Source organism: Lithobates pipiens, unplaced genomic scaffold, assembly GCF_037356315.1.
Source record: "Lithobates pipiens isolate NorthernLeopardFrog02 unplaced genomic scaffold, aLitPip1_a1.2 Scaffold_3, whole genome shotgun sequence".
Classification (NCBI taxonomy): Eukaryota; Metazoa; Chordata; class Amphibia; order Anura; family Ranidae; genus Lithobates; species Lithobates pipiens.
The window spans coordinates 271,213,010-271,240,793 of record NW_027507790.1 but is presented as its reverse complement, the minus strand read 5'-3'; the positions used below and the strand labels follow the sequence as shown (position 1 = coordinate 271,240,793).

Genomic DNA, 27,784 nt, shown 5'->3' with positions numbered 1-27,784 from the left:
TAGAGTTTTTTGGTCCAGTGCTTTTCCAGCATTTTTTTTAGCTTCTGGTGTGCATGAAGCCTAATGATGGAAAATGGGACAAAATCCTTAGTGATTGTGCTAGGTGTGTCTTCATTGTTTGACTGACTTTGCATTTACAAAAACTTTAATGCCCTGTACACATGGTTGGACATTCCGACCACAAAATCCATCTGATTTTTTCAGACAGATTTTGGCAGAAACTTGTGTTACATACACACGGTCGGGCAAAGTTGTCGGAAAATCCGATTGTTCGGAAAGAGGTGACGTTCGTTGCGTATGACGGGATTATGTAGAGGCTAGTAGTCAATAGCTTTGGTCTCATAATTTAATCTGAGCATGCTTGGCAATTTGTCCGTCGGAATTATTTACAAACGATTGGAAAAAGTCTGATCGGATTTTTTTATCAGAAAATTTTAGATCCAGCTCTCAAATTTTTTCCGTCGGAATTTCCAACGGAAAAAGTCCGATAGAGCCCACACATGATTGCATTTTCTGACCATATAATCTGATTGGACCTTTTCCATCGGAATTTCCGACTGTGTGTACAGGGCATAATTGTTACACATTGTTTCCTGCAGAAAAAGTCCAACAGAATAATTTCATTGTATATTTTGATCGTGTGTGGGCTTCGCTTTTTTCTTCAAAAATTCTGACTGACCTATAAATAGAACAAGTTTTAAATATTTCAGACGGAATCAATTCCTATCGGAAAAAACATTGTCTGTATGCTATTACGATGGACCAAAAACCACGCAAGGGCAGCTATTGGCTACTGGCTATTTAACATCCTTTTTCCAGTCCCGTCCTACGTGTTGTACATCACTGCATTCTAAACTATTAGACTTTGGTGTGATCGTGTGTAGGCAAGTCCATTTTGACGGAACTCCGTCGAAAAAAACGTCACAGTTTATTCTGACGGAAAAAACGGTTTTGTGTACGCATTAGAGTTTATATACACTTTAACTTTCACAGACTGTCATGTTTTTGTAAAAAGTTTATTGTTTTCCCTGTTGACTTAGAATATTATTACAAATTTACAAGTAGTTTTCACTCACCTGTGTGTATCTGTACAATCCGAGGATTTGGGAAATTGGAATTGTAGTAGATGAATGGCGATCTCCAATAACACCAGCCAACTTGCCTTGTCCTTTACAAGAATAATTAGGAAATGTCCGATTTGGTCCAGATAAGATTTGCAGAACACTCTGTACACCCTTCCTAGGTTCTAACCATGAATCATATAGATGAAAGCCTAGAGTAATATTGGGTAAGATATCTGGATCCTGGTTAACATTATCAATTGCGTAAAGGAAAGCTAGGAGGTTCAAGTAATACCAGACAGATGAGCTACAAAAAGATTTTTTTCCAAAACAGTACATTATTCTATGAAGATATGTCAAATGTTTTGAAAATATTCATACATGTGATCAGCATTAAATACAGAAAGGAAAGCTTCTGGGCAAAGCTTTCTGGGGAATGAATAAAACAACAGAAACAATGTTAAGTTAATTCTAAGTTTCACAAAGCAGGTTTGTAAATTAAAGTCTCACCACTGAATGTTTAAACCAATCATGTGGCCTTTAAAGATCCAGAGCACCTACTTGTGGACACTTTTGGTATATTCTGCATAGGTCTGGCAGGTAGTGATCAGCCAAACTGCCAATTTTCAGTTCAGCAGGTGTTCGGTGTACGTCATTGAAACCCGTTAAATAGAAAATTCTCATTTTCTGCTCTAATAGGCACGAGGATGTAAAAAAAGGGAGTGGGAGAGAACTGCCTTTCGAGAACAATGCAAGCTGAGGCGCAATCCTGGGAGGTTGTCATGACATAGTTACATAGTTAGTAAGGTTGAATAAAGACACCAGTCCATCCAGTTCAACCCGAGTGAGTGTCTACAATTGTCCCTATCCCTGTACATTGCACACTCACATTGGTCCCTGCCCTCAAGGAGCTCACAATCCAAGGTCCCTATTCATAAACTAGGGCCAATTTTGGACAGAAGCCAATTAACCTACCTGCATGTCTTTGGAGTGTGGGATGAAGCCGGAGTACCCAGAGGAAACCCATGCAGGCACAGGGAGAACATGCAAACTCCAGGCAAGTAGTGTGGTGGTTGGGATTCGAACCAGCAACCCTTTTTTACTGCTAGGTGAGAGTGCTAACCACAACATCACTGTGTCCTCCCAGAACAACAGTGCTCCCATCCAACCATTAGGCTGTGTGGGAAGGCATTAAAGTGAATCCATTTGAGTGTCGCATGGATTTTAAGAGGGTACTTCATAGAAAAATAAAAATAAAAACAAAAAAAAGCATGAGGTTCCCCAGGATATACTGTTCATACCAGACGCTTTGATTCTGGTATAGATTTTAAGGGGGCCTTCATGCAAAAAAAGAGTTCCCCCTAAAACCCGCCAAAATCTGGAAGCCCTCTTTTACAAGGATTCCCCCCCCAAGATGAATAGTATGGGGTACATTATACCTCTAATCATTCACCAAGAAAAGTGTCAAAAAGAAATAAAAACAGTGGACAGTTTATTTAAAATATAAAAAAAAAACAATATCCCTGATGTAGATTCATCGTCAATCACAACGATTGACAAGATCCCCCCACCCCAAAGCACCCCCCCATGTTGAGGGCATGTGGCCTGGTATGGTTCAGGAGGGGGGCTACTCACTCATCCCCTCCTTTCCTGAGGTGCCGGGCTACATGCTCAGATAAGGGTCTGGATTTGGGGGGGGGGGGAATTCCACGCCATTTTTTTTTTCATTTTGGCATGGGGTTCTCCTTAATATCCATACCATATCTCAAAGGGCCTGATATGGATTGGGGGGGACTTCCATGCAATTTTTTGTTCTTTTTTAAGTTTTTGTATTGCCAGCAGTGTTATGTTTACATTTCAACTGTCTATGGGAAAGCCCGCTGACAGCTGATGAGTCATTGTTTGTTAAGGGTGGGGGAGCTATTCTTCACACAGAAATTTAATTGGTTGTTCATTTTTTGACCAATCTACCATTTTTTTGACCAATTTTTTCAACTAATGCTAATCATTTTGGAATTCATTAAAAAACGAATAAACAAAACAAATTTTAATGATTTTTTTAAAATTGTTACTATTTCATTTGGAGATTTGGATACATCTGAATCTCAAAATAACCAAAAATGAGTCTGAATTTGGATTCAGAATGAAACAAATTTCACATGAGGAGGGACGCTGACAGTGGATAGACAATGTAGCTTCCCAAGTATGTGTGTACGATATTTATTCTATAACAATTCTCATAGCCCTGTATATTCTGCTTCCTAAGAAGACATCATCTAATTTTTTTAAGTTCTCACCCTCAGCTGGTGCCATTTCCTGGGGGAGGGAGTTTCACATTTTTACTGCTCTTTTATTCTAACTTAAGCTCATGGCCACATGTCTTCTTCAGGGACCTTGGAGTAAACAATTTCTCACAATTATTGGAGCCCCCCATGACATATTTGTACATTGTAATCTTATCCCGCTTAAATGCTCTTCTTCAGAGAGAAAAACTTTAATCTACATAATAGATTCTCATAGTTTAGATCCTCCACCCATCTTATTATTTATTTTGCCCTAAGCTAAACTTTTTTCTAATTCATCAATCTCTTTCCTGAGGATTGGTGATCAAAACTGAACTCTTCTTGGAGAGTTATTTGACATATAGAAATAATGTTATCTGTGTGTTATACACATATACAGTATCTCACAAAAGAGAGTACTCCCCTCACATTTTTGTAAATATTTTATTAGATCTTTTCATTTAACAACACTGAAGAAATAACACTTTTCTACAATGTAAAGTAGTGAGTGTACAGCTTGTATAACGGTGTAAATTTGCTGTCCCCTCAAAATAACTCAACACACAGCCATTAACCACCTCAATACAGTGCAGTTACACCCCCTTCCTGACCAGACCAATTTTCAGCTTTCAGCGCTCTCACAGTTTGAATGACAATTACTCAGTCATGCAACACTGTACCCATATGAAACTTGCGTCCTTTTTTCCACACAAATAGAGCTTTCTTTTAGTGGTATTTAATCACTAGTGAGTTTTTTATTTTTTGTGCTATAAATAAAATAAAACGTAAATTTTGTGAAAAAAATGCCTTTTTCTTTGTTTTTGTCATAAATATTTGCTAATTAGTAATTTTTCTTCATACATTTTGGCCAAAATTTATACTGCTACATATCTTTGGTAAAAATAACCCACATTAGTATATATTATTTGGTCTTTGTGAAAGTTATAGAGTCTACAAACTATGGTGCCAATTGCTGAAAATTGATCACTTCTGATCAGGCCTTCAGTACATCAGGTGAGTCTCATTTCTTGAGACACTAACAAGTCAGGAAAGTACAAATACCCCCCAAATGACCCCTTTTTACAAAGTAGACATTCCAAGGTATTAAGTAAGTAGCATGATGAGTTTTTTTAAGTTGTTATTTTTTCCCACAATTCTTTGCAAAATGAAGATTTTTTTATTATTATTATTTTTTTTTTACAAAATTGTCATATTATCAGGTTATTTCTCACACACAACATATGCATACAACAAATTACACCCCAAAATACATTCTGCTACTCTTCCCGAGTACGGCGATACCACATGTGTGAGACTTTTACACAGCCTGGCTACATACAGAGCACCAACATTGATGTAGTACCTTCAGACGTTCTACGAGCAAAAATTACGCATCTCATTTCTCATCCACCTATTACATTTTTTTTTTTCTTTCAATAAATTTTTATTAGTTTATAAAGGATATACAAAGGTGAGTGGTACAGGACATGTTGATATTACAATTGTAATTAACAGTCAATGTAATAGAGGGAGGGAAGAGGGGAAAGGGAAAGAAAGGGTGAAAAAGAAATGGGTAAGTAGGTGGTTACAAAAACAGTAATGCAAATACTGGTTACTACACAGAAAACATCTTATCAGGGTTAAGATCTAGTTCACAGAATTCTTATATTTGTTGGTCCAAATTTTCCATTGCTTATCAAATAGATCGCACTTCAATGCATTTATGGCAAGAGCACGCTCTATAGTGTGGTGTTGGTTCACTCTTCTAATCAGGTCAGAGATGTTTACCGTCATGGCAGTTTTCCAATGTTGTAATATCATGGATCTAGCAGAAAGAAGGATGTTGGAAATAACAATCCGCATATCATGCGGAAATTGTTCAATACCCATATGTAAAATTCCTAGGGATGGATTGGGTCGAGTGACAATACCCGTGAGCGATGTTATAAGTTGGAATACTTGATTCCAGTAACTAACCAAGTTGGGACACTCCCAAAACATGTGCAGTAGATGTCCTAGCTGTCCACAATTTCTCCAACATGTATTTTGGGCAGATGGAAAAAATGTTGCCAGTCTACACGGTGTGTATTGCCACCTATTAATTATTCTAATAGTCATTGCCCAATGATTAATAGAACGGGAGGCTTTTTGGATTTCTCGAAATGTGGTTGTCCACTGATCATCTGTAAATGATTTCCCTAAATCCGTCTCCCATTTATCAATCGGTTTTGTTTTCACAAAAGATTGTTTAGCATGTAGAAGGGAGTAAAAAAGTGAAATGCCTTTCCTGGTGGGGCGTTCTCGAGTTAAGAAGTTCCACGCACTGGATGGCATTGTTATAATAGGGGGAGGGTTACGTTTTAGAAAATGTGCCACTTGGATACATGTAGACTGGTACTTATTGGAGAGATTGTATTGAACCATAATCTGTGTGCTGGAAAGAGCTGTACCATTAGACAATAGGTCTTGTATGGTATGTATACCATGGTTGGGGAACTGTTTTAGGGACAGCGTAGGGATTTTATGCTCGAGCAGGCTAAGCGGAAATTTGTATTCCACAGCATTTTGAGAGTTATGGGTATGATGTATGAAGAACCTCCATGCTTGTAGGGAGGCTATAAGGGTGGGAGCCATGGAATGGAGAGCCCAGGGTTTCCAGACATCACTCGCGAGTAATGCCACTAGATCTGGTATTGGGGCCATATGCCTTTCCAGCTCAACCCAAGGTGGTGAATCTATAGTTTTGAACCAGTGTTGGAGTTGGTCCAGTCTAGATGCCCATAAATAATCAGAAACTTCTATCAGTCCTACTCCACCTACTCGGTTATGCGGAATCAGGTTGCTAGGAGAGCAGCAAGCTTTTTTACCATTCCATATGAATTTCCACAGAGTAGTAGACAAGGTTTTAAGGAAATGGGTTGGGATAGGTATAGGTATGGATCTGAACATATACAATATGAGAGGGAGAACTAACATTTTACATGCTGCCAATCTGCCCATCCAGGATAATTCGGTCTTGGCTATACATTTGAGCGTTTCATCTATCTTTAGAAGCAATGACTTAATATTGACGGAGACTAGAGTTTTCGTGGAATTAGTAATTGTTATACCTAAGTAGGGTATGCCATCTTCTTTCCATACATATGGAAGAGTGGTTTGAAGTTGGAGTTTGGTACGTTTGTCAATTCCTAAATCTAGAATCAATGATTTGGCGAAGTTAACTTTATAGTACGAAATCTCACCAAAGTTTTTTAAAGTTTCATGGACTAAGGGGAGAGATCTGGTCGGGTTCGTCAGCATCAGTACAACGTCATCGGCAAACAGGTTAATAACGTGGTTACGAGATCCAAACACGTGTCCAGCTATATCGGCCTGGGATCTAATGGCCTCCGCCAGAGGCTCTATCATAAGATTAAAAATGGTTGGAGATAATGGACACCCCTGACGAGTGCCATTAGAAATAGGGAAAGGTGTAGAAAGCATTCCAGCTGTTAAGACTTGGGCGGAGGGATTGGAATATAAAGCCAACATTGCGTTAGAGATAAAACCTTGAAAGCCAAATTTTTGTAGAACTTCCTTCATATAACACCACTCCACCCTATCAAACGCCTTCTCTGCGTCTATGGAGAGCAGCAGAGAAGGAGTTTTAGTTAAATTAGCATAATGAACAATGTCAATAATACGTCTTGTAGCATCAGAAGTTTGTCTCCCCCTGATGAAGCCCATCTGGTCACTTTTAATTAAAGAAGGCATAAACTCTGATAATCTAAGGGCGATAAGTTTGGCGTAGATCTTTATATCTGTGTTCAGGAGAGAAATAGGTCTAAAATTACTAGGGGTAGTGGGATCTTTACCAGGTTTGGGTATAGTTGTCACGTATGCTTTTAACATTTCATTTGGAAAGGATGCTGAGTGTGCTGCCTGTGTGAACATCTTTTGGAGATATGTGGAAAGAATAGTGGAAAAGGTTTTAAAATATTCATTATTTAGTCCATCAGGACCTGGGGATTTCCCATGAGGGAGTGAAGTAATGACTGATGTTATTTCATGATTTGTGAACGGTGAATTCAGCAATTCAAGCTGTGATTCGGAGAGTTTAGGGAGATCTAAATCTTTGAGAAAATGCTGTATTTTGGGAACAGTGGGTTGAGGAGTGTGGGGGTCGGTGTTAAGATTGTAAAGCTCACTATAATATTGTGCAAATTGGTTTGCGATTTCTTGAGGATTGATTACTTTATGAAGGGATGTAGGATGTATCAGATGGGAAATCCTAGTTTTGGTGCGTATTGCTCTAATCCTATTGGCAAGGTATTTACCTGCTCTGTTCGCACAGGCATAGGTACGTAACTTCAAACGTCTAAGGTAGAAATCATAGTTTTGGGCCAAGTGATCTCTCAATTTTTCTCTAAGAGAGGTTATTTGGGTAGTCCGCTGGTGAGAGGGAGATGCTTTGTTGAGGGTTTCTAAATTGTGGATATCGGAAGTAATGGAGTCTATGGTTGCAGTATACTTTTTTTTAGCTCTAGCTCCTAGCTGGATAAGGACGCCTCTAATAAACGCTTTGTGGGCGTTCCAGAGTGTGAAGGGACTCTCTACTGAATGTTCATTTTGTTGAAAATATATTTTAAGGTTTTTAGAAATCAGTTCTTTGGTATCGGGGTCCTGTAGTAATCTAACACTGCAGCGCCAGATGGGTGGAGAGGGAGAGACACCCTTCTCATGAATAGAAAGTGATATGGCAGAATGGTCAGACCACGTAATATCATGTATCTCAGAGGATGAAACATTTTGTAAGGTCCATTGATCCGACAAAAAAAAGTCTATTCTGGAATAAGACCCATGTACATGGGAAAAGAAGGTAAAGTCTTTCTCGTTGCCATGTGTGCATCGCCAGACGTCGTACAGTTTTTCAGAGTGCAGGATCGTATTTAGGCAGTTATTGTTGTTGCGTTTAGCATTAGAAGTGTCAAGTTGTGGGTCAACAATGAGGTTAAAATCGCCACAAAGAATGAGACTGCCGTATTGGATAGGTTGTATTTTACGGAGTAGTCTATTTAAAAACCGAATCTGTCGGGTGTTTGGAGCATATAAAGATACAATGGTGTACGGTTTAGAATTAATATCACCCTGAAGAATAATATAGCGACCATTGTCGGCTGTGATGGATTTCTTGAGATGGAAGGAGACCGTGTCACGGATGGCAAGAAGGACACCTCCGCTTTTTTTATTCGGGTTATTTGCCAGGAATATATGTGGGTAGTTTTTATGTGTACATTTAGGATGGTTGTCCTGTTGAAAATGAGTTTCTTGTACACATATAATATCCGCTTTTAATTTCTGAGCTTCTGTCCACAGCGAGTAGCGTTTCACAGGGTGGTTGAGGCCTTTGGCATTAATGGAAACAAAGGTAATGGTCATTTTTCAGGTAAGAAAAAAAAGATGTGTAAGTGTACTCACAGAATCCTTCGAGAATTATTAGAGTCATCTGAGCTCCAGGCGATTGACAGAAGAGATGCCGCTATGGTATTTAGAGATGTAGTAGAACAGGGGATGAAGAGTCCATCACGTGTAGGTCCAGTGCTAATGGAACAAAGGGTGTAACCACAAAAATAAACAATAACATATAGAACAATAAAAATAGAATCATATAAGCGATCCATATGCAAACAAAGCTGCAAAAATGACAAATGTCAGGGGTAAGAACAAGGAAAGATGAAGAGATCCTTGTGCCCAGGGAGAGAACATATTTGTCAACGGTGTGTGATTATTTACTGCCATCAGTGACATTTCTGGGGGCTCTTCTGTGTGAAACTACTTGCCACTCATCCGGAATAGGGCGTAGTTGTGTTGTAGGTGGTTCCAGAGGGTTTTGTTGTGGAAGTATGCCCCATTGACGCAGGAGTGCGATACCTTCAGCTAAAGTAGTAACTGTGTGTGCGTGGTACCATCATGTGAGATGGACAATTTTGCTGGATAACGCCATTTATGTGGTATATTATGGTTGCGTAAGGCCTTAGTGATGGTTGCTAAGTTTCGGCGCAATTGCAGAGTATGTCTTGATAGATCAGGGAGGAGGATCAATTCAGCATATTGAGATATGTTGTTGCCTCGAGTACGAAACGCAGTCATAATTTGTTCCTTGATATGATAGTAATGCATCTTGAGCAAAACATCCCGAGGGGTACCTTCAGGTAGAAATGCTGGCTTGGGGATTCTGTGAATCCTGTCAATGGTCAGATCCTGAGGAGATAATGTGGGGATAATGGTGGAAAATAGCGTGTGTACATACTGTAATAATTGGTTTGGAGGTATGGCTTCAGGAATACCTCTGATTTTAATATTGCACCTCCTAGAGGTCTCCTCAAGGTCTGCTACTTTACTCTTTAGCCATGTTATTTCTTCATCATGGGATTTGTGGGCCTCTACTAAAGTATTGAAAGAAGTTGTGCATTCCCCTATGTTACGTTCCATTTGGTCCACTCTATTACCTAGTGCCAATACTTCTCTATGGCAGTTAGTGATTTCTACAGTGAGGTCAGCTTGTATGGAGGCTTTGAGTGACATAAGCATCTCCTTAAGGACCGTATCTGAGACCGGACGATCGGATGTGGGGTAGGCCGCAATCAGGTCGGATGCCGGTGGATGTATAGCGTGGCCTATGGGAGCGGATCCGCTTACCTCCATGTCCGCTCGGTTTACCTCAGGAGAAGATATCCGTTGCCTTTGTTTGGCTGGGCTTCTAGTCGTGGGGCTATTCGTTCCTGAGGAGGAATCGCTGAGGGAAGTCGTTCTGAGGTGAGATTGTTGCGAGGCCTGCTCTTGATTTTCAGTCACGCACGAACCGGCGCCATTTTGTGAGATTCCGTGCGCCTTGAAAAGATTCGGAAGTTTCCGCGGCGGTTGCTGACTCTTTCTATTTTTTGGCATCTTCTGTAGAAGCGAAGGTGTCTACCCTACGTTATGGATAGGTTTATGTGGAAATATGTCACCAATGGAGTCGTTATAGAGTTGAAAAATTACACCCTGAAACACATTCTGCTACTCCTCCCAAGTATGGCAATACCACATGTGTAGGACTTTTACACAGCCTGGCCATATACAGAGGCCGAACATTGAAGTAGTACGTTCAGGCGTTCTAGGAGCATAAATGACACATCTCATTTCATTCCTACCTATCACACTTTTGAAGGTCCTGGACCACCAGGACAGTGAAATTACCCACAAAATGACCTGGGGTACTCTGATGGGCTGGAGATAGGTACTCTGGTACTCTGATGGCCTGGTGACAGGTACTCCGGTACTCTAATGGCCTGGTGACAGGTACCCGGGTACTCTGATGGCCTGGTGACAGGTACTCGGGTACTCTGATGGCCTGGTGACAGGTACTCGGGTACTCTGATGGCCTGGTGACAGGTACTCGGGTACTCTGATGGCCTGGTGACAGGTACTCGGGTACTCTGATGGCCTGGTGACAGGTACTCGGGTACTCTGATGGCCTGGTGACAGGTACCCGGGTACTCTGATGGCCTGGTGACAGGTACTCTGATGGCTTGGTGACTGGTATTTGGGTACTCTGAAGGGCAGTGACAGGTACTCATATTGACTTTGACAGTTACTCGGGTACTGAGATGAACTGTGACAGGTACTCAGATGAACTGTGACAGGTACTCAGGTACTCAGATGAACTGTGACAGGTACTCGGGTACTCAGATGAACTGTGACAGGTACTCGGGTACTCAGATGAACTGTGACAGGTACTCGGGTACTCAGATGGACTGGGACAGGTACTCGGGTACTCAGATGGACTGGGACAGGTACTCGGGTACTCTGATGGGCTGTGACAGGTACTCGGGTACTCTGATGGGCTGTGACAGCTACTCGGGTACTCTGATAGGCTGTGACAGGTACTCGGGTACTTTGATGGGCTGTGACAGGTACTCGGGTACTTTGATGGGCTGTGACAGGTACTCGGGTACACTGTTGAACCGTGACAGATACTTGGGTACCATGATGGACTGTGACAGGTACTCGGGTACCCTGATGGACTGTGACAGGTACTCGGGTACTCTGATGGACTGTGACAGGTACTCGGGTACTCTAATGGACTGTGACAGGTACTCGGGTACTCTGATGGACTGTGACAGGTACTCAGGTACTCTGATGGACTGTGACAGGTACTTGGGTACCCTGATGTGCAGTGTCAGGTACTCGGGTACCCTGATGTGCCGTGACAGGTACTCGGGTACTCTGATGGGCCGTGACAGGTACTCGGGTACTCTGATGGGCCGTGACAGGTACTCGGTTACTCTGATGGGCCGTGACAGGTACTCAGGTACTCAGATGGACTGGGACAGGTACTCGGGTACTCTGATTGGCTGTGACAGGTACTCAAATACTCTGATGGACTGTGACAGGTACTCTGATGGACTGTGATTGACAGGTACTATGAGGGGTGGTGACAGGTCCTCTTTATTGGGGGGGCAATCAGTGTGATTGGTGTACACTAGGTTACCGCAATCTCCTCCTCACACACGATCGGTGTGTGAGGAGGAGAACAACCCGGTAACATCTCGTTACCGCGGTTTGTTTACATTTTAGTGATCGGCTGTGAAAGGATCACAGCCGATCACGTGGGTAAACAGCCGGCCAATGGCTGTTTACCAGCGTCGGTGACGAGCAGTGTTCCCGGGGCATGCGCCGTGCACAGCCGGGGTGTGACCATCTGTGATCAGCCGTGACTTCATCACGGCCGATCACGTGGTAAACAGCCATAACCAATGGCTGTTCACCCCCTTCGGTGGCGAGCGGTGTCTCCATGACACGCCGCCACCGAAGAAACAGGGATGAGCGCGCACGATCGCGCGCATTCCCTGTTTAAACGGGAGGCCGTCATATGACGGCCTCCCGCCACAATAGGTGCGCCACCTGGACGTCATTTGACAGCCGGCGGTCAGCATCTAGTTAATGTCTAAACTGCTGGCAACAAAAGGGAGTACACCCCTAAGTGAAAATGTCCAAATTGGGCCCAAAGTGTCAATATTTTGTGTGGCCACCATTATTTTCCAGCACTGCCTTAACACTCTTGGGCATGGAATTCACAGGTTGCCACTGGAATCCTCATCCACTCCTCCATGACGACATCACAGAGTTGGTAGATGTTAGAGACCTTGCGCTCCTCCACCTTGCATTTGAGGATGCCCCACAGATGCTCAATAGGGTTTAGGTCTGGAGACATGCTTGGCCAGTCCATCACCTTTACCCTCAGCTTTTTTAGCAAGGTAGTGATCATCTTGGAGGTATGTTTGGAGTCATTATCATGTTGGAATAACATACATGAAGAAATTAACGTTATTTTGGGATGACTAATAAAGGATGAATTTATTTTATTTTATTATATTGATTTAATTGATTCTATTCTACCCCATCCACTCCATCGATTGATGTGTATTATTATTACTAAATCTGCATATACAGTACTGGTGACTGAATTTAGCCTTTATAGTCTCAACATAGTGCCGCTCATACAGGATGGTATGCTGTTCAACTACTCCCTGTATGTAGACACAGGCAAATAGATAACAGGGTCAAAAATCATTTGACCTAGTATTTAGATTAGATTCCATTTAGCTTTTATTTCATTCTACTCCACTCCACCTTGTTCTACTTCATATCTGATTATTATCTCATTAGTAACCCTTAGCTATCCACCCCCCCCATCAATTGCATTTTCATTTTCATTTATTGCTAACATTATTTTTATATAGTATAGTGCGGTGGAATGATCATGGTCTATGGAATGGAATGGAATGAAACAAAACAAAGCAAAACACAAAACACCAACCAGAAAAACAATCCATGTTCACATCTAGGTATACTGTGGACATGGATTGTGTCTAGTTTGACATGGAGGGGATATGGGGAGGGAAAAAGTCTAAAGGAAATAAATAGTTTCACCCAACCAAAACTCCCCCACTTATTTCACACAAAACTTCATTATTCATAGAAGTGTGTTACATCCCACTCATGGTTAAGGCCAAGGGGTTTTCTGGTATTAAGGTTGAAAATCCAGAATACTTCTTTTTTACATAAGATTCTGAATTTGTCCCCACCTCTTTTTGGTACTGTAAATTTTTACTCCTTGTATGGGCAAACTTGTCACATCTTTATTGTGATGTTCGTTGAAGTGTTTGGCCACATTTGTCACATGGTTCTTTTGTATATCGTATAAATGATCATATAACCAATCTATTAACCTGCGAGTTGTGCGACCAACATACTGGAGCGAGCATAATTCACATGTAATAATGTACACTAAATATCTGGTATTGCAGTTAATGAATTATTTTATCCTGGTATCTTTGTGGGTAGTCATCGAATAAATCAAATCACCCCTCTTAGAATGAAAACAGCATGGACAGATATTTGCTCCACATCTCAATATATGCAACCAATGTGGAGGATGGTGTGTACTTGTGTATAAACTCGGAGACAGGGTTCAACCTAAAGTAGGGGCCCATCCAAAAACTGTTTTGATTCCATTTGATAGAATTTGTGCATAAATGGGCTTGTTGAAAAGTATAGATAAATATTTCTTAATGGTAGTAGATTCAACTTTCCTGAACTCAATGCTTTACGGTGTTGAAGACACTGGGACACCACTTGCAGTTGATTTATTTTTCCTGTCTAAAGTGATTGTTCTATCGCTTAACAAAGCATCTCTTTTTAGTATTATTAGCTATGTTAATGGCTCTATTTAAAACAGATTCCAGGTATACCCTTTTTCTGAAGTGCTCCTTCATGTTTAAAGATTCTACTTGAAAATGTTGCTTGTTACTGCATATTCATCTTAGTCTGAGAAATTGCCCTACAGGTATTCCCTTGATGGTGTGCTTGGGGTGGCTTGAGTCGGCCCTCAACAATGTGTTACCTGAAAGAGGTTTCCTATACATCTTTGACTTAACTCCACCATCAATATCCACCAATGTGACATCAAGAAAGTCAATAAAATTGGAATCCATATGACCGGTAAAGCATAAATTGAGGTCATTGTCATTCAAAAAAGTCAGCCATTCATGCAACCCTCCTATTTCTTTGGCACATATAAATTACAGGTCATCAATATAGTGGTGGGAAAACTTTATTTGGGAATGATGGGGACACCCAGCTCCAAAGATGCAAGACCTCTCCCACCAACCGATGTAAAGGTTGGCAAGGGAGGGTGAAAACGTTGCCCCCATAGAGGCCCTGCATCTCTGGAGGCAGAAGTCCCCATCGAACATAAATTAGTTGTGTGTCAAAAGATATTCTAAACACTGTAAAATTAATTCCTGATGAACTAAGGAATATTTACTAAAATGTTGCAAAAAATAATAAACCGCTTGAAGACATTTTGAATGGGGGATGGATGAATATAGGCTGCTCACATCACAAGAAATCCACACCAGGTCATGCTTCCAAACTTTAAGCAGCAGGGTAAGAGAAACTGTCTTAGAGCTATGTACATGTACATTATGTTTTGGGCTTTCTGCTATAACATTGCTCAGGCAAATTTCACCCCAACAAACTGTCTCCTGCCTAATGTGATTGCATCACGCCTCCACTATTCTCTTCTTTTAATTATGGAAGAAATTCCTATAGCAACAGATAACATTGGAATGAACTACAGTCGGACTCTTAAAGCACCAAGTCAACAGAACTACACAACACAGAAATCAGATGACGATGAGATCACTTTGAAAGTACTGTTCTGCATGCTGGAAAATGTGATGGCCAAAGAAATTAGATTTTTTAGGATTTAGTTTTAGGATGTGAAAATATTAATGGAATATGTGTCTCTTGAGAAAATTCCAAGGGGTCTAAGGATTAAGAAATTCCCCACTTTTGATCTGTTTGAAGACACCTACAAAAAAGAATGGACTGATGTTCTGTCTGAATGCTCTTTGAAATTAATGGGAATCATAATTGGATCAAGAACAAAAGAACTAGAGAAATTACAATGTGACATTGTTGTTATGCAAAAGGATTTGATTACAGCAACATGAAGAATTTGCTCATTTGGATTTACGTCTAAATAAGAGATTAAATAAACTGGAAAAAGATGTGATTGCTGGTAAGAGTGACAAGATGGCACGAGACCGCCTGGACTATAAAAATGTGTGCATATGGAAAAAGCCATCTTTTCCTTTTTGTCTTCACAATAGACATTTTAAAAAGCGTGTAAGCTTTTCAGACACAAAAATTGAGTCTCAGCCTCTGATTACTCACCTAAGACCACAAATCTTCCAATTAAAGGAACCAGCAACACGAATACCAGCAATTCGGGTTTAAACAAAGGTTTCTTGGAATCCAATAAGAAGAAGAAAAGCAGTGTAAGAAAACAAGGAGAGGAGGAAGACGGCATAAAAGAATGAAATTAAGATCAATATCTGTCACGGGGTCAGTCTTTGAAATGACATGCAATGTTGTTAATCTTTCATCGTGGACACTAAATGATTCTGATTTATCTTTATTAGCAAAGAGCTTGAACTTTTGTCTTGAATGCCACTTTGAATTGTTTGGCACTATTCTTGATTACAATACATTTTTAAGATCATTGACACTCAAAAAGCATTATTACAACTCTAATGAAGATACTGACACATCCAGCCATGATGAAGCATCTGTGATAGGTGAGTCAGACATCTCTCTCCGCTTGATTTTGTTAGTCTATGTGCGCTGTGTGATCTTGAAGAGCTTACTCTGGAATGCAATCCTGTTCCCCTGGAGAGATTGGGGGGGCATACAACTATACCTTTCAAGCTACGCTCTGACTTTTACCCCACTAACTCCTGGGAAAGGATATGGATAACTTCCAGAGGTTGGTGGAGAGGGACCTCACTCATCTGTTATGTAGATGCTTTAGCTCTATCATATCTGATAATCTTTCACCTTCTGAAAAACAGTCCCTAATAGACTTAAGCGAAGACAAAACTATTGTCATCAAACATGTCAATAAGGGGAGGCTGTAGTAGTGTTAGATTCCAGTGCTTATAAAGCTGAAGCAGTCCGCCAACTAGCAGATACAACTACACATTGTAAACTTAAATGTGACCCTACGCAAAACTTTAGAAAAGATTTAGATGCCTTGTTAGATCGAGCGGTCAGTGCTGGTATCTTTACTGTTGAAGAAAAAAATATGTTTATCCCTGAGTCACCTATTATACCCATATTTCACCATCTACCTAAAATACATAAGGGATTAAATCAGATAACAGGAAGACCGATTGTTGCCGGCATAGGATCCCTTAATGAATGCTTAGTGCAGTGGTTAGAGACCATCAGTTACAGCCTTCTGATTTATGAGTTACCCGGCTTTCTTAGGGACACAAAGCAGTTGTTGATAGATGTCAAGAGTCAAGTTTGGAACCATAAACTGGTGTGGAATTCTTGTGACGTGAGCAGCCAATATTCACCCATCCCCATTCAAACGGTCTTCAAGCGGTTTCTTATTTTTTGCAATATTTTAGTTAATTTTGTCTTAGTTAATCAGGAATTTAATTTACAGTGTTTAGAATATCTCTTGACACACAACTATTTTATGCTCGATAGGGACTTTTAGCTCTAGAGATGCAGGGCCTCTATGGGGGCTAAGTTCTCACCCTTCCTTTCCAACCTTTACATGGGAAGATGCGAGAGGTCCCGCATCTTTGGAGCTGGGTGCCCCCATCGTTCTCAAATAAAGTTTTTTTGCCGCTATATTGATGCTGATGCCCTGGGTAAGCCATAAGGAAGTCCCCGTGCATCAGATGGGGGCAGGGTTACCCGGGGACATCATCGTGTGGCCCACCCTCAGTTATAAAAGAACTGTCACTTGCGAAGATGCGTTATACGGTGGGTCGGTTGCAGATTGTTTTTCTTTTCTTTTTTCGGTCTGTCAGAGCGAGTGAAGAAGATATTACCATTTATATATATACCATTTTGACATTTTTTTGTGAAATGGTAGGGGTGCATTTGTACCCATTACCATTTCACACAGGGGGAGGCCAGGATCTGGGGGTCCCCGTGTTAAAGGGGGCTTCCAGATTCCGATAAGCCCCCCACCCGCAGACCCCTACAACTATCGGGCAAGGGTTGTGGGGATGAGGCCCTTGTCCCCATCAACATTTGGACAAGGTGCTTTGGGGGGCTACCCTAAAGCACCCTCCCCATGTTGAGGGCATGTAGCCTAGTACAGTTCAGGAGGAGGGGGCCACTCTCTCACCCCCCCACTTTTCTTGCAGCCTGCCATATTGTGTGCTCGGATAAGGGTCTGGTATGGGTTTTTATTGGAAACCTCACGCCATTTTTTTTAAATTTTGCGTGGAGTTCCCCTTAATATCCATACCAGACATGAAGGGTCTGGTGTGGTATTTGGAGGGACCTCACACAATTTTTTTTTTTAATTTTGGTTCGGTGATTCCCTTAATATTCATACCAGACCCAAAGGGACTGGTAATGGACTGGGGGAATCCTATCCCATTTTTTTCCATGCTGTCCAATGACTTCTTTTATCTGTATTGCCAGGACCGACAATACATTATAGTCACCAGTAGTTTTAAATTACTTTTTTTTTCTTTAGAAATGTAATTTTGTGCAGGGACTGTTCTAAACACAGGAAACATGCACTACTTTACAGGTATACTATAGACACCCCCCAGGTATGAAATTTAAAGAAATATTTCACTTTTATTGTTTCACTTTAAGCATTATTAAAATCACTGCTCCCGAAAAAACTGCCATTTTTAAAACTTTTTTTTTCATTAATACATGTCCCCTGGGGCAGGACCCAGGTCCCCAAACAATTTTTATGACAATAACTTGCATATAAGCCTTTAACCACTTTCAGACCGGACCATTTTGCTGGTCAATGACCAGAGGTCTTTTTACAATTTGGCACTGCGCTGCTTTAACTGGTAATTGCGCGGTCATGCAATGTTGTACCCAAACAAAATTTGCGTCCTTTTTTTCCCACAATGACCCCATTTTGGAAAGTAGACGCCCTAAGGAAATTGATAAGAGGCATGTTGAGCCCATTGAATATTTAATTTTTTTGCCTCAAGCGATTGAATAATGACAAAAAAATAATTTTTTTTTTTTTTTTTTTTTACACAAAGTTGTCACTAAATGATATATTGCTCACACATGCCATGGTTATATGTGGAATTGTACCCCAAAATACATTCTGCTGCTTCTTCTGAGTACGGGGATACCACATGTGGTCGACTTTTTGGAAGCCTAGCCGCGTACGGGGCCCCGAAAACCAAGCACTGCCTTCAGGATTTCTAAGGGCATACATTTGTAATTTCACTCCTCACTACCTATCACAGTTTTGAAGGCCATAAAATGCCAAGATGGCACAAAACACCCACAAATGACCCCATTTTAGAAAGTAGACACCCCAAGCTATTTGCTGAGAGGCATGGAATATTTTATATTTTGCCACAAGTTGCGGGAAAATTACAAACTTTTATTTTTTTTTATTTTTTTTCACAAAGTTGTCACTAAATGATATATTGCTCACACATACTATGGGAATATGTGAAATGACACCCCAAAATAAATTCTGCTGCTTCTCCTGAGTACGGGGATACCACATATGTGGGACTTTTTGGGAGCCTAGCCGCGTACGGGCCCCGAAAACCAAGCACCGCCTTCAGGCTTTCTAAGGGCGTAAATTTTTGACTTCACTCCTCACTACCTATTACAGTTTTGAAGGCCATAAAATGCCAAGATGGCACAAAACCCCCACAAATGACCCAATTTTAGAAAGTAGACACCCCAAGCTATTTGCTGAGAGGCATGTTGAGTCCATGGAATATTTTATATTTTGCCACAAATTGCGGGAATATTACAAACTTTTTTTTTTTTCACAAAGTTGTCACTAAATGATATATTGCTCACACATGCCATGGGCATATGTGAAATGACACCCCAAAATAAATTCTGCTGCTTCTCCTGAGTACGGGGATACCACATGTGTGGGATTTTTTGGGAGCCTAGCCGCGTACGGGGCCCCGAAAACCAAGCACTGCCTTCAGGATTTCTAAGGGTGTAAATTTTTGATTTTACTCCTCACTACCTATCGCAGTTTTGAAGGCCATAAAATGCCAAGATGGCACAAACCCCCCCCCAAATGACCCCATTTTGGAAAGTAGACACCCCTAAATTTAGGGGTACACTAGTGAGACTCACAGGTAAAAAAGCACCTAGGCTGTCAGCGACTGTATCAAAACGCTACAAAAAAAACTGTAAGCGATCGGAGGGATCAGGCCTGACTCTGCGAATGCTGCAGTTATGTGTGTTGTGTTTTGTAAGTGACAGTGATCGATCGATACTGCACTTGGGTGGGCTGGGCTGGGCTTGGCGGAGGGGCTAAACGCAGGTGCTAGCAGGTATCTGGGCTGATCCCGCTAACAATGCGTTTTGGGAAACCTAAACTGCTGGCGACGCTAATATAGATCTGATCAGAAACTATATTTTTTTTTTTTCCTCAAAAAAGTTTTTATTCTTACATAACATAAACAGATATACATCATAGTACATGGGTAAACAAAAGTAGCTTCCATGACTTTGTGGTACATTGATAGAGTATACATACAGTTATACGCGGCTGAATAGGCCAGAACAAATAGAATACAGAATGTACTGAGCCAAAGTAGTCAGTAAACAGAGAATACTAGCATATGTACTACCGACAGTTATACAATCTCAAGAGGCGTTGGGTTAGTAGCAGTGAGTGTATATCAAACAATGATCATGGGGACCACCCTCATCGGGTCCTCTCATGATCTGGAGAGGGTCGGGGGACTTGCCCCCAAGAGTGTTAAGGAGTAAAAACATTATATGCCTCCCAGTATCTTTGGTACACAGAGGTGGGGGGCCTCGGTGTTGGGTAGTGTGCCAATGGGATAGGGTATACTTATGAGGGGTATAAAGAAAGAGTAGAGAAAGGGTGAAGGTGGGGGGGGATACAGAGGGGAAGGGAGGGCCAAGAGGGGTCAAAGTAGGGCTATGGGGGGGGGTTGGCGAAGAATCAGAGGGGGAATTGAGGGGATGGGGGGGGTCGCTCCTCTCCTCAGCTCCAACTCATCACACAGGTAATACCAGGGTTCAACTCGGGTGATTAATGTGGAAAGCAAGACTTGTATCTGTCCGTGGACTTAAAGTGTGTCCAGCAGGCCCATGTGGCGGAGAATTTCTGCGTGCGGTCCTGAGAAATAGAAATCAGCTCTTCTATCTCTTCAATTTTAGCAACTCGTGTCAGCCAATCTCTGATAGTAGGAATCTGGGTGGAGCGCCAAAGCGCAGGGATGCATAATCTTGCTGCATTGACCATGTGCATGGCCAGTGACTTATGATATGTTCGCCTAGGCAGAGAAGTGTGGTGGAGGAGGTACTGACCAGCATTGAAATCTAGTGTGTAAGTGGTGACTTGCGCTATTATGGAATGCACCTCTTTCCAGAATGGTTGGAGCTTAGCGCAATTCCACCATATGTGGAGCATAGAGCCCTCTGCATTGTTACACCTCCAACAAACATTTGGGACTGAGGGAGAGAATTTATGTAGGCGGGATGGGGTCCTGTACCATTTTGTAATTATTTTGTAGCCATTTTCTTGAATGGCAACGTTCATTGACCCTTTGTGTGCATATGTGGCTATGGCACTCCAGTCTTCCTCTGTAAATGTTATATGCAGGTCTCTACCCCATGATGCTTTAGAGGACTCCGTCTGTGAAGAGCGTGTTTTGTCTTGTAGGATAGAGTAGAGTAGGGATATGAGGTGTCTTTGTGGTGAGGTCTGGGCGTGAAGGGCTTCGAATGGAGTAAGTCGTCTTGTCCAAATGTTGGTGTGGGACTTGGAAGTGAAGAAATGCATCAATTGTCTGTAGGTCCAGAAAGGAAATTCCTCTGTGCGAGACATGGATTTAAGGGCGTCATATGATCGAAGTCGTCCTCTATGGAAAAAGTGTTGTGCTAACACATCAGCATGTGGCCATTCCCTTGAAAGAAATGTTGTCGATTCTCCGGGTAGGAAATCTGGGTTCCCCCTCAGAGGTGTCAATGGGCCTAGATATGAGGTGATCTGGTGAGAGGTTACTGCTTTCTTGAAAGCTAGCAGGGAAGTGTGGATGAGCGGGTGTGTCTTGACGGAGACGGGCCAGTGTGTCTGTGCGAGCCAAGGGAGGGTATGTAAGGGGTAAGTCGAGAAGGAGCCCTCCAAGGCCTTCCCCTTCCTATGGAATTTCCAGTCAAACAGTCTTGTCAGATGGCATGCTAAGTAATAATGATAGAGATCAGGTAGGGCTATGCCGCCTTTGGTTTTAGGACAAGTCAGGCGAGAATATTTAATGCGTGGGGCATTCCCTTTCCAAATAAAAGCAGAGCATAGCTTCTTGTATGTCAGAAAGAAGGATGGAGGGATATGGATTGGTATCGTCTGGAGGAGGTACAGAATACGTGGAAGGACTATCATTTTTATTAACGCAGAATGGCCAAACCAGGAAACATTAAGGTTGGTCCAATGTTTCAGGTCCGTTTGGATTCTAGCCAGGGTTGTCAGAAAGTTGTGGGCATAGAGCTCAGTCAAGTCTTTGGTTATTTGAATGCCAAGATAAGTTATAGCCTCTCTCTTCCACTGAAAGGGGAAGGACGCTTGGCAATGGGATACCTCCTGAGGGGGTAAGGAAATGTTGAGGGCGTGGGATTTGGAGTAATTGATTTTAAAATTGGATATAAGACCAAATTCCTTAATGTCCTTTAAGAGGTTAGGTAAAGATGTCCGGGGCGACTGCAGAGACAGTAAAATATCGTCCGCGAATGCGGCTATTTTGTATTCTGTGCGATTAATAACGACCCCTTGGACGTCCGTGTTGGTTCGTAGTTTATTGAGAAACGGTTCTAACGTTAGGACAAATATCAGGGGGGAAAGAGGGCAGCCCTGCCGGGTGCCGTTACGTATGGAGAAGGCGTTTGACAGGAGGCCGTTGGCCTTCACCCTTGCAGAAGGGTTGGTATATAGGGCGTTAATATAGGCAAGCATACGGGAGGGGAGGCCAATGGTCCTCAGGACCTCCCGCATATAATCCCAGGCCACCCTGTCAAACGCCTTCTCCACGTCAAGTGAGAGAAAGAATCCCTCAGTCCTATTTGTGGAGAGCCAGTGTTGAATATTTAGCGTTCGAATAGTATTGTCCCTGGCCTCCCTCCCCGGGACAAACCCCACCTGGTCAGGAGAGACGAGGCCAGGGACAAGTGGTGAAAGTCTATTCGCGATCATCTTGGCATAGAGCTTGATATCTACGTTCAGTAGAGAGATAGGCCTGTAGTTAGAGACCTGGGATGGGTCTTTACCCTCTTTAGGGATAACGGCTATGTGGGCTGTTAGCATATCCCCTGCAGAGGTAGATGGGTCTGTGAGGGAGTTCAGTGTTGTCAGGAGTCGGGGGGAGATAGTCTCGGAGAAGCTCTTGTAGTAGGCAAGGGGAAAGCCGTCAGGACCCGGGCTTTTGCCTGGTTTCATTTGCTTTATAGCGAGGGACAATTCCTCGAGGGAGAGTGGGTGGTCCAAGGCCGCGGCCTGCTGAGGGGTAATTGAGTTGGGACTGTATTGGGCCAGGAATTCTCTAATTCGCGAGAGTCGGTCAGGTACGTCAGGGGGCCCTACGTTATTGTCCGGTAGATTATAGAGTGCAGAGTAGAAGTTTTCAAAGTGTGCCGCTGTGTCTTCGTTTTTAGAAAGGAGTGAGCCCTGGGCGTCTCGAAGGGTGTGAATCAGGGATGGAGCTTTGGCAGTTTGAATCGTACGTGCCAATAGCCTCCCACTCTTATTGCCGTGTTCGTAGAACACTTTTTGCTGGAGGACATATCTACGTCTAGTGCGTTTACCCAGTTCGTCCATTAAGGAGGACCGTGCGCACAAGAGGTCTTGCAATGTAGCTTGCGAGGCCGAATGTTTATGCGTCGTTTCAGGTCTCTGGATTATGTTAATAAGGGACGTGATCCTTTCTTGTTGTTGTCTTTTGGCCTTCGCAGTCATAGAGATAAGCTCACCCCTCAAAACGCACTTATGTGCTTCCCAGAGTGAGATGGGTGAGACTTCAGGGGAGGTGTTTTCCTGGAAGTACAGGCGAATTCTGGCATCTAGTGTTTGAATGTTTGCCGGGTCTTTTAAAAGAGAGGGGTTCATCCGCCAGGTTTTGGTTACGTGTCTAGATTCAGGGAAAGTGAGGGTCATGGTGATGGGATGGTGATCGGAGAGGAACATCGGCTCTATCGTAGCTCGGGAAAGGAGAGAGAGGTCAGTCTGGGAGAGGAAAAGGTAGTCTATTCTTGAATATTTCTGGTGTGGGTGGGAATAGAAGGTGTAGTCTTTGTCAGTCGGGAACAGGGTGTGCCATGTGTCGTGGAGAGTCAGATTCTGCAGTTGAATCTTAATCTGTCTCAAAGCGCGGTAGGGGAGTGCAGAAGTGCCCGTAGAGGAATCCAGGATCGGATTGAGTGGGACGTTGAAGTCACCTCCCAGTATCAAAATTCCCTCCTTAAATGAGGACAGAAGGTCACATGTTTTTCGAAAGAATGACACTTGGTGTTCATTCGGACAGTAAATGTTGGCCACCCTAATAGGTCTGGAAGCGTACATGCCCTTAATAAAGATATATCTACCTTCTTGGTCATATAAGGAGTCAGTCAGTTGGAAGTCAGCAAACTTGGAAATAAGGATAGAGACCCCTTTAGTCTTGGAGGTTGGATTAGTGGCGTGAAGCGCCCGTTTGTATATATGGTTCGTCAGCTTAGGGATAGCATCCGAGCGGAAATGTGTTTCCTGCCAGATACTATATTACTAAGGGAGGTGTATGCTTTGTGCGTGGGTGTTAGGGGTACTGGCACTAACCTGACGCTGCCTGGGGCAACGCAGACCTTATCTGACCCTCAAACTTATATCACCCGCCGGGTGATCAGGGGGTTAAACCTTTATTAGGTAATAAATGGCGGGTGCCCTGAAACTATAAAAAAAATAACTAACCAACGTCACCTGTAACAGTTATATGGTGATCACTGGTAAAAGGGTTAACTAGGGGGCAATCAGGGGGCTTTATGCGGTAGTATATGGGGGTCCCTGGCGCTATAAAAAGCTGCGGCGAACCTAAATACCTACCTGCCTAACTAGCGTCACCTGTGACACTAATACAGCGATCAGAAAAACGATCGCTTATTAGGCTGGGTTCACACTGGAGCGATGCGGGAACGCCACGAATCCGTGGCGGGTTCCCGCATCACACTGCCCTATGCGAACTGCTGGGAGTGTCAGTGAAATGTTAATGACACCCCCAGATCAGTTCGCATATCGCAGTGCGATCTGCAAACTCGGACAGGAATCGGATCGCATGGTGTGAACACCCATGCGATCCGATTCTGCTGCGGACCAAAAAAAGGGTCCCGTGCGAGTTTGCGGCGGGTGCGGCGGGTGCGATGCGAATTCAGCCATACTATCTGTATGGCTGAACTCGAATCGCACAGAGATCGGATGTGATTTGCACTGCAGTGCGGTGCGAATCACATCCGTTCTCATAAACCGCTGCAATGTGAACCCAGCCTTAGTGACACTGGCGACGGGGGGTGATCACGGGGTTAAACCTTTATTGGGGGGGTTAGGGGGGTACCCTAGAACAAAAGGGGGCTAACCCTAACTGCCCTAACAGTTATTACAGTCACAAATGACACCAATGCAAAAAAAAAAAAAAATGCAATTGGTGTCACTGTGACTGGGGGTGCAGGGGTGATTGGGGGGGTGATCGGGGGGTGAAGGGGGGGGTGAGAGTGTGTCTGGCATGTTCTACTGTGTAGTGTAGTGTTGGTGCAACTCACCGATCCTCTCTCCTCGGTGCCGGAACGAAAAATACCGACACGGAGGAGAGATTACATCACTTCCTCTGCCTGTGTTTACATTACAGGAGAGGAAGTAATGTCATGCTGCACTTCCATTCGCCAGGAGCAATCGCGAGGGGGTGGCCATGAACGAATGGCCGCCCCCTCATCCCGGATCGCTCCTGAACGGATTCCGACCGCCGCTGGCACCGGGGGGGGGGCCCGATCGGGCCCCCCACCTGCGGGAAGGCAGGGACGTACATGTACGCCCATATGCCTGCCCTTGCCATTCTGTCGACGTACATCGTCGTGCGGTGGTCGGCAACTGGTTAAAATTAGCACTTTTGATTATTCATATTCATGCCCCATAGACTTTAACAGTGTTCGCGTGTTCAAACTAATTTTTTGCCTTTTCGCATGTTCTGCTGCAAACCGAACCGGGGAGTGTTCAGATAATCCCTAGTCTGTATGCAGGGACAATATGTACATTGTTCACATGGATATATCCCCCTTACAGGGGTATCTACATGACAGTTACGTCTATAGTGGCTTGCTGTAACTTTATCCCCAATAGAGGGGCTTTTACAAAAGACAATTTCTGGGGTAATCCTCACATACTGATGGAGTGTTGGATCCTCACTAAGCAAATGCCAGTGCTTGGCCATACACATACGGAGTTGTTGGTGCTGGGCTGAGTACTTGGTAATGAATTTCATAGTTTTCTGATCTGAATTAGGTTTTTGAATAAATTAAGTACTGTATGTCCTGTCTCTATTTAGAGCTTCATTGTATGCCTTTCTGAGTAAAATTTTACAGTATCCGTGTTATTGCAGATGTACACATAGCTCAAATTCATGGATTTTAAACTGCGCTTCATGCGTACAATTTCGTCACAGACGGATGTACTGGGCATATGGTATACTGTGGACCAACGATGTAGGATGTCCACTTTCTGCATGCAGTAAGGTGTTACTAGCGGTACTTTTGCAATATAATTTGGTAGCTAGATTGTTTGATGAATCTCTGTATACCATTAAGTCCAAAAAGGAGATGTTATCCTTGTGCCACTCAAAAGTGAAATTGAGGTTAAAACTGTTGGTGTTGAGTTGTTGGATGAATTTTTGTAATGATGTAATCATGCCTGTCCAAATCAAAAGTATATTGTCAATATACCTGAATCAGCATATTGCTTGATCCAGGTATTGACTCAGCATCTCATTAGAAAAGATTGCACGCTCCCACTCCCGGTACAGATTGGCATATGCCAGTGCACAACAAGTGCCCATGGCAACACCTTGTACTTGGAGGTAGTGGGAGCCAAGAACCAAGAAAACAATTATGTTTCAAAATATACAATAAAAGTTTAAGAACAAAGGATCGGAGTTCCCATTGGCGATGGTCCTGTTCCATTAGGAACCTTTTAACTGTTTGTACGCCTAGTTTATGGGGTATGCTAGAGTATAATGCCTCCACATCAATTGTAACCAAAAGCACATCTGGAGGGATTGATAACCCCTCCAGATGTTTAAGGAGATCTGAGGTGGCTCTCACAAAAAAGGGAGTCTGATGTTGTGGGGCATGAGAAAAGTCTACAAATCTGCTTGCAATTCTCTGTGATAGAGCCTATTCCTGAAACTATGGGTCTGCCTGGGGTGTGTTCCTTTTTTATGTATTTTGGGGATGGCGTAGAAGATGGCTTACCTTGGAAAAGGTATATTCAAAAATTCATAGGTTTGCTTATCAATTAAAGCGTCTGTAAAAGCTGTATAGATTAGTAATTTATATTCTAGTTTGAACTGGGATATGGTTTCAATCGTAACTGGCCTATACCACTCCACATTTCCCAAAATGTCAAAGCACATGGTTTCATATTGTTGGTGAGTTAAAAGTACTATGTTACCACCCTTGTCTGAGGATTTAATGACTGTATCCCCTCTATTATGTACAGTAAGCATCTAAGTTCTCATTGTTCCATAGTAGGATTGGATATCCTCGATAATATAGGCATTCTTTTAATTTCCTTTCACCATAGTGATGAGGAAAGCTGATATTTGTGGGTTTATAGTCAAATCAGGGAATTGATTAGATTTATTCTTAAAAGGTAAATCCTTGTTTGCTGGTATGTTATCTACTTGATGGGACTCTGCCTGTGAGGTATTATCATAGTCTTCGTTTTCTTCCAATAATAGTATTAGATCTCTTAGGGCATGGAAATATTTAATTGTAAATTTCTTTATTTGTTCTAATAATTCTCTTTCTTCCCTTAACCTCATATTTATCAATATTGATACTGGGGCAGAAACTTAGACACAATTTCAATACTGCTAATTCATCCCGAGATAAAGGGTATGGGGTTAAATTAATTACACTTAATTCATCATCAACATTGTGGTAGGGAGTGTTTCCCCTAAAGGGATATCCTGATGTGTTGTGTTAGTGTTCATTGGTTTGGAATTCTGTAGGTCATTGCTAAGTGTTGTAATTGGTCGTGGTTGGTGCATGGGGGTGCCAGGGAAGGGACAGCCCCTTGGCTCCACTTTCCCATCTGCCACCCCTGAC

At 42.6% G+C, this 27,784-nt stretch overlaps 1 protein-coding gene across 1 annotated transcript in view; it reads right to left on the bottom strand.

Annotated features, from left to right (window-relative positions):
* LOC143940039 (vomeronasal type-2 receptor 26-like) overlaps positions 1-27,784 on the bottom strand; it is a 150,559-nt gene that overhangs the window by 73,275 nt on the left and 49,500 nt on the right. Inside the window, exon 2 of the mRNA XM_077461087.1 lies at positions 1,077-1,368. Coding sequence (XP_077317213.1) covers positions 1,077-1,368 — 292 coding nt within the window. The remainder of the gene's footprint in view (positions 1-1,076; positions 1,369-27,784) is intronic.